Source organism: Sinocyclocheilus rhinocerous, unplaced genomic scaffold, assembly GCF_001515625.1.
Source record: "Sinocyclocheilus rhinocerous isolate Xijiao unplaced genomic scaffold, SAMN03320098_v1.1 scaffold2637, whole genome shotgun sequence".
Lineage (NCBI taxonomy): Eukaryota > Metazoa > Chordata > Actinopteri > Cypriniformes > Cyprinidae > Sinocyclocheilus > Sinocyclocheilus rhinocerous.
In genome coordinates this window covers 577,497-589,833 of record NW_015641805.1, presented here as the reverse complement: position 1 = coordinate 589,833, position 12,337 = coordinate 577,497, and the positions used below count along the sequence as shown (strand labels likewise).

Below are 12,337 nucleotides of genomic sequence, written 5' to 3'. Positions count from 1 at the left end.
TTTGATACCTTTAGATCAAATGGTGTTGTCGTTTAATGGATTTATATTATTGCATACATTAAAAGTTGTAAAATTATTATAAAACACATAAAATGGTCATTCCAAAAACGGAGCCTTGTGCAATGACAGTGATGTTTTTCTGAACATTTTAGTATTGGTTTTATAGTATAATGTCATGTAGTTAAATTGTTTAATTAATTTATATGGTTAATTTATTTTTTATTTTTTTTCTAGAAATTAAGCCTTGTGCAACGTAAAGGGCATATATTTATGTCTATGGGAGTTAGTTTGGGCTCAAAACATAACAGGCACAAAGAGTTTAATTGGTATGAAACCGAATGTCTAATGAATGTCAAACGTCAAACTATCTTTACCGCTGTGACAGACGCTGGGTAGCCAGCTCACTGATTAATCATTTGTAGAAACTTTAAAATGTAACCAAATTGATTTATTCTGAGTTTCACAGTAAGGCACACTTTTCTTAAGATAAATAAATAAAATAGAATTGTGTGTGTGTGTGTGTGTAACAAAATAATTTTTATATAGTAACAAAAAAAAATAGGCTATAATATATTATGAATGATACTATGTTCCAAGAAATACAAGCAAAAAGTATATTTCATTAAAGAAAGTTATGTAAATGGCCCATGATCATTTGCAGGATAAAAATCCTCAAACACTGTGGCACAATTCAAATTGTTTGACAGTAGCCTATTATGAAATACACATATTTGCTCAAGGATAGTAAAACAAACTGCAATAAAGTGATTTTACGGAGTAAAAATGTTCCTAGCTCAGTAGGCCTATATGTTATGTTGACCCAGTAACGTGGAACTCGGTTAAATCTGTAAAGTTCGCTTTAAGATATAGAAATGAGGATGTAAAACAGGATGTGCAATGACTGGAGCAATGGACCCCCTCCCCCAAAAGTAAAAGGAAACTGAACTGAACTGAAAGTCGCAAAAGATTTTTCAGTACACCTAATGAACTGCTTTTGTGTGCCAAAAACTCATCACATAATAATTTGCCTGCCTTTCTGCTAATCTTCAACATTTTTGAATCACATCATTTTCAGAGTAGCTATATGTAGCGCATGCTTTGAAAAAAAACAAAAACAAACAAACAAAAAACCGGTGCGGTCAGGTCACTAGCAGAAGCACTACCTGCTTCATCACTTACAAATTAAGCATTATATAGGTCAGTAATACAAATGAACAGCCTCAAAGTTTAACAAACTCGAATCCATTGTGAATTCCGAGTGGGGAATTTTTATGTGCTTTTATGCATTTTATTGACATAGGACGGTAGAGACGGCAGGAAAATACTGGGAGGAGAGAGGGGAAAGCGATCGGCAAATGACCTTGAGATGGGAATCGAACTCGGGTCGCCGTGATTATATTATTGTCCATACCAACATGCAATTAACCTTCTGTTTATTGTAAGCACACGCTGCAGTTGCTGACGTCTGCTCCTTTACAAGCTCTTTAAAATAATCGAGATTCTAAGTAGCTGTCAAAACCATTCTTAAAGTGATTTAAGATATCATTCCTCATTGTCCTTGTATTTTTAGCTGTACTTCCCTATTCTCATAGAATTAGAGATGAGGTTTCCATCTTCTCCTTTAATAACAGAATCAGTAAATGTACACAAAAAGAGAGAGAAAACTTGCTGAAAATATACAGTATCAAAAGTACAATTTCCAACTTATATTTTATTTCTCCCTTTACCATGAGTCATTAAAAGCATTCAAACCACATTTTTTTCAAACTATATACAATCAGAAGGAAGAGCAAAAACCTGTTTTACACCTAAATGATTAACAGTTTTAACACTATAACTTGAAGAGAACAGGAAAAGTGATCCAATCTCTCAGAAAAATCTCTCCTTACATAAATAAACACAACTATCTCTGTAGTCTAAAGCATTAACAGCACTGGTGAATTTCAAAATAAAATATTTTCCAAACTGATTTTGTCTCTATGCACACACATACAAAGACAAGACAGATTGGTCAAATTGTGCGCCTACACATTCAATGAAGAATGGACATTTATCACTTCATAAAATACAGCAGTAAGAACTAAACAGAACAGCACCTTTAAACAAGCTCGAAACAGATAAATATCATGTAATGACTCACAGCACTGTTTGTACCATATAACATGGTTGATTAATTATTGACCTGAAGCTCAGAACACTGTTATGGTGACATTTTGCTGTTCCGTGTCCAGTGGAATCCCCAATGCAAACGGAAAGATATCATTCAGACTGATACAATTCAGTTAAAGGACTAAAAAGTCTGATACAGTGACAATAGCATATTTTTATAAGACAAACATGTTCCACTGAATGCTTAGTTTGATTTGAATGCTTTGTTTGATTAATTCTGTGATTATCAATCATAAACAGACATTTGGCAAGTATTTAAGCGCATTTTTGGGGTCTGCAAGCAGGATGTTTGTGTGGAATCCATCTGCCTGCCTCACTTTAGTTTCACTTTAGTTTCTCTCCCAAACACAGCAGGAAATGGGGGATGTGATATCCACCACAGGAAATGTAGAGGTCCTCTCACAGGAAAACTCTGTCCATGTCAGTGCGTTGAACCATTCTGTGTGCCATCCTGAAAACGCAAGCAACACATTATCTGTGCAAATAAGCAGGCACTTGAAAATGTCAGCAGGAAAACAATGCAAAACAGTGTGTGATAGGCTACTATTGAAAATCTAATGCATATTATATAAACAAATCAACAGAAATAAAATCAGTGATACATATAGTTAATCATGAAACAGTATCAAACATGTAACAGCCATCAAACAAAATTCAAAAATTAATTTGTTTCCATAGAGGCTATATGTAGAATTCAGAAACTTCTTGTTCCCCCCTTCTTAGCTTAGAAGTTAAAATATGTTGGAAATACATGATCAGTGATTTACTGTTAACAAATATCCAGACACGCTGCTGACAGCCCTATTTAAATAATCTGAGTGTGAAGGTTATAAAAATACCGTGGCTCTTCCTTTACGCTCATGTATTACAGGCAGCCTGGATAACAGAAGAGGATCCTGGGATTCTTTAAGCGTCTCGTCTCCAAGAGAAAGAGAACGAGGAGCACAGAATTCAGACCTCTGCCGCCACAGCACTGCGCCCACCAGCAGCAAACTGATGATGACTACCAGAGGAAGAACAAATAAAGGTGATCAAGGGAACATTAGTCCAATTACTGTTATAAGCATGAGCCCCGTCAGACTGGTCGTGGCGGCGGTGTTGCAACAATATATAGTGATATTCTCAATGTTACTCAGAAGACAGGATACAGGTTTAACTCATTCGAAATACTTCTGCTTAATGTTACACTGTCAGATATGCAAAAGAAATCTATCGTATCTCTTGCTCTGGCTACTGTGTATAGACCACCAGGGCCATATACAGATTTCCTAAAAGAATTTGCAGATTTCCTCTCAGACCTATTGGTTACTGTTGATAAAGCGCTAATTGTCGGAGATTTTAACATTCACGTTGATAATACAAATGATGCATTAGGACTTGCTTTTACTGACCTAATAAACTCTTTTGGAGTCAAGCAAAACTTAACATCGTCTGTTTGATTACGTCTTTAATTGATTTTTCCGTACATTTCTGCCATATGTACATTAACTGACAGTCACCACTGATAAGCTACCACTAAATATTGTAGAAACTTAATTTGCTGTAAAGTTGCTTTGCAATGATTTGTATCGTGAAAAGCGCTGTACAAATAAACTTGAATTGAATTGAACTATAAGAAGGGACACAGAAGGACATTTCTCAAAAAGATGAATTGCAACAGAGAAGTTAGACTAACCAGTCAGTGAGAAGAGCCATGCAAATTGTGAATCAGGAAATGGTGTTCTTGTTTCCGACTGCAGCAGATCATTGCCTGAAAATGCAAAAATAACTTTTAAGAAACACTTCCAATATGTTTTTGACTACTGTCTTGCGGCACAAATTTAAAGCCAGACAACATGCTTAACTGCTACTGTAAATGTGGACGATAATGCTTTAAGGTATTATAAACATCAACATGAATTTCTGTAAAGCTGATTTGAAATAACATGTTTATGAAAAATGCTATCATGTTGATTAGAAGATTATTAGAAACCTAAATACTGTCATCGATATTCCTGTTCAGCCTTTGTCATGTTAATCATTTTATCGGATCCCTGTAGTTCTTTAAAGCAATAAGCCCCAAGAAGCCGTGGTTTATAGTGGATTTGGAACACGACGCGAAGTGGAGTGCCTAAAACCCCCTTAGCTGTTATAAATTCACTGTAAACCACAGCTTCACGGGGCTTATTGCTTTTATAAAACGGTTATTCCATATACGTAGTAAGGTTTCACAAAATAGAACAGAGCAAATAAAGTGTAATATTAATAAAAGCATTATTCTTCCGCCAAACAATGTAGTTCCTCAGAAACGGTTGTGGTTACAACGAAGTGGTTGCCGATCAACACACAAATGTAAACAAAAGGTGTATGTTTGTAGAGTAATTTACAACAGCTTCGAACTTGGCTCAACCAATCAGAATCAAGGGCCGGAACTATCCGTTTTATAATGAAATATTTGTTTTTGAGGACATTTTTGCTTATTTTTGTATGGTAATCAGTTTTTTTTTTTTTTACTTGTTTTTGTTTTGTCATGTCCGTTTTTGGTTCTGAAGCAAATCCAAGTCAGAACCACTGCCTGGCCTAAAACAAAGTATAACAAAACTACACGCCCACAAGAAACTGCAGAAACTGCATAAAACAAGCAGACGTGGCATTCACAGGAAAAGTGTGATTCCACAGCAAGTGTAGTGTTTGATGGATCGTTGTCTGAAAATGCAAAATGAAAAATGCAACAAATCACATAATCATACATATAGTTAGAAAAAGCAAATACAAAGACTTGTCTTAAGTCATTTAAAAAGCTTATCTATACATTTTAAAAATAACTTCAGATCCCTGTAGTTCAATGAAATATTAATATATTTCAGTGTTTGGTTTTAAGGACATTTTCGTTTACATTTGTAGGATAATATAGTTTTGTATTTGTTTTTGTTTTTCACATACTTCCTGGGTCCTACGGCAAACCCAGTTCAGAACCACTGCACAAAACTACACGCCCACAAGAAACCGTTGCAAAAGTGGTATTTCTCAAGTGTGATCCCACATCAGATGTACCATCTTGGAAAGTACCTTTCACTTTTTTCAAAACATGTGAAAAAAAAAAAAAGATGTGAAAATGAACAGCACCAGTGAAGCAGCGTGTTACTGCGCACACAGACTCTTTAAACTACAAAACCACCGAAAAAGCCATTTATAGCAACTACAGTATTACATTTACAAACTAGTAGATACAGACAAAAGTAACATCATGTTTACAAGGTAGGTGCTTCTCCAACAAAAGAGTTAACAGTAAATTATACCAGTAACTGAGAACCACAAATATACACAGACACAAATGCTCACTAACCAAAATTAGTCGAGCAAATAATTTGAGGTTTGTCAGAGAAGAGATGGGTGACTCAGAGAGAAACCCACATACAGCAAGTTGCACGGGCGCGCGCACACACACACACATCGTCAAATGGAAAAAACATTCATTTGCTCTCTATGCATTACAGCATAGATTAAAAATATGAAATCATGTTACTGTTTTATAGCTAATGCAATTAACCACACATTCTTTGGAATGTAGCGTCTGCGTAGAATCATGCATCCCATCTACGGCAGTGCTTCTCAAAGTCCGGACTCCGGTCCAGATCCGGACCCGGAGGGAATTCAGTCCAGACCTGCCCCAATTTCGTATTTCAAGAACACTAATTATTTCTTGTTTTGTTTACTGTGTGGAGACGTGCTGATATCGCGTTTGGTCTCGTTCTGTATCGCGTATCTTGTCAGTGTCTGCGCTTGCTTGGCCATTTGTTGTGGAAAAAATAAGGAAAGTGTGTCCAGCTGAATTAATTTAGTATTTTGTGAGAGGGGTATAAAAAAGCTTAGTTTACCGCGGCAGCCGTCGCGTGACGGCCTCCTCGTGTGAAGACCGAAGAGTGTAAACCATCGACTCTACCGTGCGACTCCACCGTGAGCGACGCCTCGTGGTACCATCACAGAGAGGCTCAAAATCACTTTCCAGAACATTCTCGTTCACCGTTCCTGGCTGGTCGAATGATCTTCCCACCCCTATCCGGAATGCTGAATCCCTGACAATTTTCAAGCGACAGCTGAAAACTCATCTCTTTAAACGCTACTTGACTTCATCTTAAAAAAAAAAAAATTTTTTTTTATTTATTTATTCCTTCCCTTTCCTAGCTTGTACTTATTTGAACAATGCCTAAAACTTGGTATTTCAAGCACTTCCTGTGTCTGTTTGCCTCTTTAAGAAGAATCGCTTTATGTATTCCCCAATTGTAAGTCGCTTTGGATAAAAGCGTCGGCAAAATGACTAAATGTAAATGTAAATTAATTGTTTTGCCACTTTTGCACTTTATTTTTACAAAAAAAAAAAATTTTTATTTGTTATGCATGTTATGTATGTTTATTAAAAACAAATTTTGTAATAACCAATTGTTCGGGTCCGGACCTTTGACACTGATTAAAATTCAGATTTGGACCTTTGAATGTAGACTTTGAGAACTCCTGATCTACGGGAATGTTTTTAAACTGTACAGTACTGATCAAGTCTGTACATGTCACTTGAGGCTGAAGTCTTTAAGGTTACGGAAATAACATTCTGTCTTCTGTAGAGCTCCTTTACAGCTGAATTGCATCTTGCAGCATCAACACTTTTATCCAACAATGAACTGAGCTGAGCTGAGTAAAGACACAATGGTCTTCTGTGGAGCTGATTACAGCTTAACTGAATTTTGAACCTTTTGAAACTTAACACGCTTAACTTTTGTCGCTCTACCAAGAATGAAAGTTAGTTACTATATGGAAGAAAAACAAGTTGAGTAAGAGAATATTTTTGACTACCTGAAGGCTGTAACAGTGGGTGAAGGATGACCAGTCCAGCTGGTGAAACAGAACCGAGTCTCTGAGAAACCTGGAGCATGTTGCCATTGTGCTTGTCTGCACTACAAATAGAGTTGGTCAACTGGTCACTCCAGTACACTCGACTCTGCAGGGGACATACATTAAAACATCAATAATATAGTATTAATATTTTCATAAATCAATAAAAATGCTTAATATATGAATATGGATATTATTAAACATTATCAAGGGACAAAAGTGTGTGTGTGTGTTAGGGGTTGAACGACTTCTGATTTTTTGAAGTCGACTTTTATGTGATGAAAGTCGAGTCGAAGTCGACTAGTCGCTGATGACGTCATTAATGAACAAATAAGTCTGGAGCTGTGACAAACACCTTGTGCACAGCTATGGCATATGACACAGCGCTGCCCACATGGCTGTTGCTCCTATAACAGCTTTTTTATCAGTTCTTTTGTCTTTGGGTCGTTATATTTCTCACAGATTTCTGCTCATTCTAAATCAGATACAGATAAAGTAGCACAGTAAAGATTACATTAATATGAATGCATTAGTGAGACAGCGATTGCGTGAGTGAATTAATTCTACCTGGCAGCGTCTCTCTACTAGTAGTGAAGCTGTGGAATTTAGTTATTAAGAAATATATGCTTGAACTTTTCCGTTTCTAAGCTATTTTATTGAGAAATCACAGAACAGTGTTGACAATACATTTCTGCGCTGAATGATTCTGTGCGCGTGATGTACGCGCTACTGTCTGTGTGTGTGTTACAGTGCAGCAGCGCATTAGATTAGAACTGCTTGTAAATGAAAAAGTAATTGATTACCTTACTAGTTACTTGAAAAAAAAGTAATCTGATTACGTAACATTATTTGTAATGTCTTAGCCCCAACACTGCAGTATGTCTGAATTCATAGTATTTAAAGGGGTCATATGATGCGATTTCAAGTTTTCCTTTCTCTTTGGAGTGTTACAAGCTGATTGTGCATAGATAAGATCCCTGAAGTTGCAAAGACTAAAGTCTCAAAACCAAAGATAAATTCTTTATCAAAGTTAAGACTCTTTCTTCTGACTTTGCTATGGCAATCTGGCGCTTCTGAATCAGCTACTGTTTTGTTATTAGTTTAAGTATTTGCTATTTACTGTTCAAATGTGGAGTTTTGCGCATCGTGTGTGTGTGTGTGTGTGCGTGCGTGCGTGCGTGCGCGTGTGTGTGTGAGAGAGAGACAGGGTCACATCACAGTAGAGTCAGCTGTCTTAACCGCGGCTTGTGTACTGCATCATCACTGTGTCTGTCACGCGACTCTGTTCCCCTTTCGGGCTTGAACTGATGGTAAAACTAATGACATTATTTACTGTCTTTACATTTATTTTGAAAGATGAAGCTCGCCATTATGGTAAGGGGCGTTACATTTCCGACGAGTGCTTGCATATATATATATATATATATATATGTGTATATAAGTTGGGACACAAGTGTGTGTGTGTATATATATATATACACATTTTATAAAAATAAACTATGGTCATTGGTAAGGAAATAATTATATAGATTGAGGAAAAGTGACATGCATTGTGTTATGTACCTCAAATACGGCCAGTCCAAATGGTTGATCTAGATATCCGTTGGACTCTACAACTGTCTTTCTATGTTGCCCATCAAATGCAACCCTTGATATTATGCGCAGACCAGAGTCAGCCCAGTACAGCAGACCACGAGGGATATCTAAATGAGCAAAGAAAAAATATATCAATGGGTTTATTTATTAACTTTTTACCCCTTTGCTTAGTGACCAACCTTGACAAACACAGTTATTGAACTCAGCTACAGTAAATCAACACTGAACTGACTGGAGCTGAATAATGACACTATTGTCTTGCTGCAGTTACCAGCAGAATCTGGATTTGCCTCATTTCTGAAGTTTGCATAATTGACTTTGATAATTGGAAACATGGCTAAAGTAGTTCCAGGCAGGTCTTGACCGCTTTACATGTCCATATCACTTTGCCAAATGATTTCAGTAACCAACAGGATAAAAAAATACTAATTATTTCCATATTTTATTATGTATGGAAAGCACATACTCTCTTTATCCTGCTCTCTCTCCCACTCAAATGCACACACATACAGTACTCAGTAAAATAGTTTAGCAACTTAAAAGCTACATGACTTTTCTCACTAGCGAGGTAATAACAGCGTTGTTGTTGGAGCAGATGAACTTAGGTTTCGGTATTAGTAGAGATCTGCAGCCGAGAGACAGAGAGACTCGAAGTCCCTTTAACTCAGGTAATTCATACACGCTAAATAACTTTATTAATAAGTTCGTCTGCTATCAATGGCTCAAGCCTCCGTTGGAATTAGCAACAGAGGCGTTGGATGAGATGTGTAAGAAATTAGTCCTACATGCAAGAGCATTTTAAGGACAAAAACCTGACAAATGTCATGAATTACAACATTGAACAATGTCTTTAGGAGTGGCTACTGTAGTACATGTGGAATGACTGACTCCGGTCCTTTGAATTATTAGAAAATAATGCACTACTGAGGTATAACGGCCACTTCTCTTCGCGTCACCACCACCTCGGTGTGCATTATTTTCTAATTTTTCCTTACTTTGTTTTCAAGGTGTATGATCCATGCATTAATTTAAGGATGAGTTCGGTATAATTTGCATAAAACCTTTATACACTAAGTGATGTAGTGAAAAAAGCAAGCTGGATTTCACAACTTAATTGCTTATGAGAAGTCTAACCTAAAGAGATCGCGACAGGATAACGTATAGATGAAGTTATCAGTTCTATTCTGCTCGTCCCATCCAAACTGGCACGCTCAATTCTGGGGGACGCTGCACTATCTGCCCAGAACACATACCTGGGGAAGAAAAACGGGTTTAGAGTTTGAACTCATTCAGACAACTAACTAAATTTATTCAAACATTATCCAACCTTAAAGGCATGCTTCACCCAAAAATTAAAATCTCTTATCAGTTACTCATCCTCATGCAGACCCAGATGTATATGACTTTCTTTTTTCTGTGGAACACAAACAGAGATTTTTAGAAAAACAATCCATCTCAGTGAATACGTAAAATGAACTGGATGGGTACCTCAAAATTGACGCTTCAAAAACCACGCAAAAGAATAACCTCAGCTGATGAATCAATGTCTTCTGAAGCAAAACGTTAGATGTGTGTGAGAATGTTTGACATAATGCTAAACGTATGCAAGAAGTGACAGTCCTCTGTGCTTTCACACACAAAACAGAACAAAAGCAATGGTTTGTAGTTAAAAAAAAGTTCAAAGCATTAAAGACATTGATTTATCAGCTAAGCTTGTAGATTGTAGTTTTAGTGTCAACTTTGAGGGACCCTTGAACTTGCATTATAAGAACTCACAGAAATGCGTGATTTTTCTGAAAATCAGTTTGTGTTCCAAGAAGGTCATTTATATCTGTGACATAACAAGAGTAAGTAAATGATGAGAGAATTTTAATTTCAATATTGAAGGATGTAATTCAAGAAATCAATATTGGCCATATTTTTCCAGATTAAATGTTCTTGTTCTTATTGCACACAATTCATCACAATGACATTAATCTAAAATAAATTATTATTATTACACATCAAAATCTTAGCACTTATTATAGAAAATGTTACATTGTATTACGTTGTTTAATATTCTAATGAGTTGCTAATAATAATAATTTTCCACCTCTGAAATTACATTTAAAGAAAAATATCCATCCACCGTATAACTCAAATTCTAATTAACTTATAAAGTCCTGTCCCACATTATTTCCAGCAGAACATTATGATTCACACAGAAATGTCACATTATACTTTAAATTTAAGTGGCTAAAATGTATATAGTGAAGACGACAGTATTTTTACCCTAGCAGCGGCTGGACAGCAACTGCAGTAGGTCTGGAGAGCCCAGAGATAAGCTCACTTTGTTTGGAGCCATTCAGAGAGGCCACGTGTAAAGCATGAGTTCTGGTGCTGACCCAGTACAAAAGCTCTCGGATCCAGTCTACCGCTAATCCCAGAATGCCTGTGGAGGCCTTTAACAACACAGCTGGTCTAAGGTCACTGGAGTCTAAAGACATCCTGAAATAGACAAATCCAGTATGTGTTATTTGCATTAAGTGCAGAAACAGGTCCTGGTGAGGCTCATTTATATGTGAATAGGATTGAACTAAATTAAATGCGTTTTGTGTTGGAAGAATTTTTAAGCATTTCGGCAGTAATGATAATAATGGGTATAATTTTCTATTTAATCTGAATGGCTCTGCACCTGTAGATGATGTCATTCTCAGGAATGATCCAGTATAACGTGTTATTCGCATTAAGGGCAGAAACAGGTCCTGGTGAGGCTCTTTTATATGTGATGTTTCTTTTCTCAGAGCCACTGAGGTCCAACCATTTAACACCTTCGTGAGTGCTGACCACCACACGAGCAGCAACACCTGTACAAACCAAACCAGTGTTAACTAAAATCATTTTTGTTCACTAAATTAAAGCAGAAATAAATATAAAACAAAAGATAAATATTAGAGAATTAGAATATTAAAACGTAAAATTAAAAATGTGGCCTTGGCAACTAACTAAAAATACTAAAGTATTACAATTACTTAAAACCGCATTAAAAATAAAAAGCTAAACTAAATAGAAATATATAAAAAAATAATTATTAAAAAAACCTAATTATAATGACAAAAGCAAAAACCAAAACTTAAACTAAAATAGTGCTGTCAAATGATTAATCGTGATTAATCGCATCCAAAATAAAAGTTTTTGTTCACATAATATACAGTATGTGTGTGCACTCTGTATATTTATTATGTATATATAAATACACACACATGCAGTATAAAGTTTGAAAATATTTACATGTATATATTTATATTCATATAATTTATATTATATATAAATATATTTAATATATAAACATAACACATTTTTCTTAAATATATACATGCATGTGTGTGTATTTATATATACATAATAAATATGCACAGTACACACATACATATGTTATGCAAACAAAAACTTTTATTTTGGATGCGATTAATCGCGATTAATCGTTTGACAGCACTAAACTAAAATTTTTAAAAAAGCTATTTCAAAATATAATAATAAATGTAATAGTAAAATAATAATATTACATTGGCACTGACCCAAATACACACATACAAAGTGAAAGTGACATGTGGCCAAGTATGGTGACCCATACACGGAATTAGTGCTCTGCATTTATCCCATCCAAAGTGCACACACACAGCAGTGAACACACACACCGTGAACACACACCCGGAGCAGTGGGCAG

The 12,337-nt window shown here is 35.9% G+C and overlaps 1 protein-coding gene across 1 annotated transcript in view; it reads right to left on the bottom strand.

Annotated features, from left to right (window-relative positions):
* Window positions 1-1,697: 1,697 nt before the first annotated feature.
* The window catches only part of LOC107755287 (very low-density lipoprotein receptor-like), a 17,898-nt gene continuing 7,258 nt past the window's right edge, over window positions 1,698-12,337 (bottom strand). Inside the window, exons 6-13 of the mRNA XM_016572035.1 lie at window positions 11,306-11,477; window positions 10,903-11,118; window positions 9,766-9,884; window positions 8,599-8,738; window positions 6,997-7,141; window positions 3,845-3,919; window positions 3,009-3,172; window positions 1,698-2,620 (exon numbers count right to left, since the gene is read on the bottom strand). Of these exons, the coding sequence (XP_016427521.1) occupies window positions 2,591-2,620; window positions 3,009-3,172; window positions 3,845-3,919; window positions 6,997-7,141; window positions 8,599-8,738; window positions 9,766-9,884; window positions 10,903-11,118; window positions 11,306-11,477 (1,061 nt within the window). The 3' untranslated portion in view covers window positions 1,698-2,590. The remainder of the gene's footprint in view (window positions 2,621-3,008; window positions 3,173-3,844; window positions 3,920-6,996; window positions 7,142-8,598; window positions 8,739-9,765; window positions 9,885-10,902; window positions 11,119-11,305; window positions 11,478-12,337) is intronic.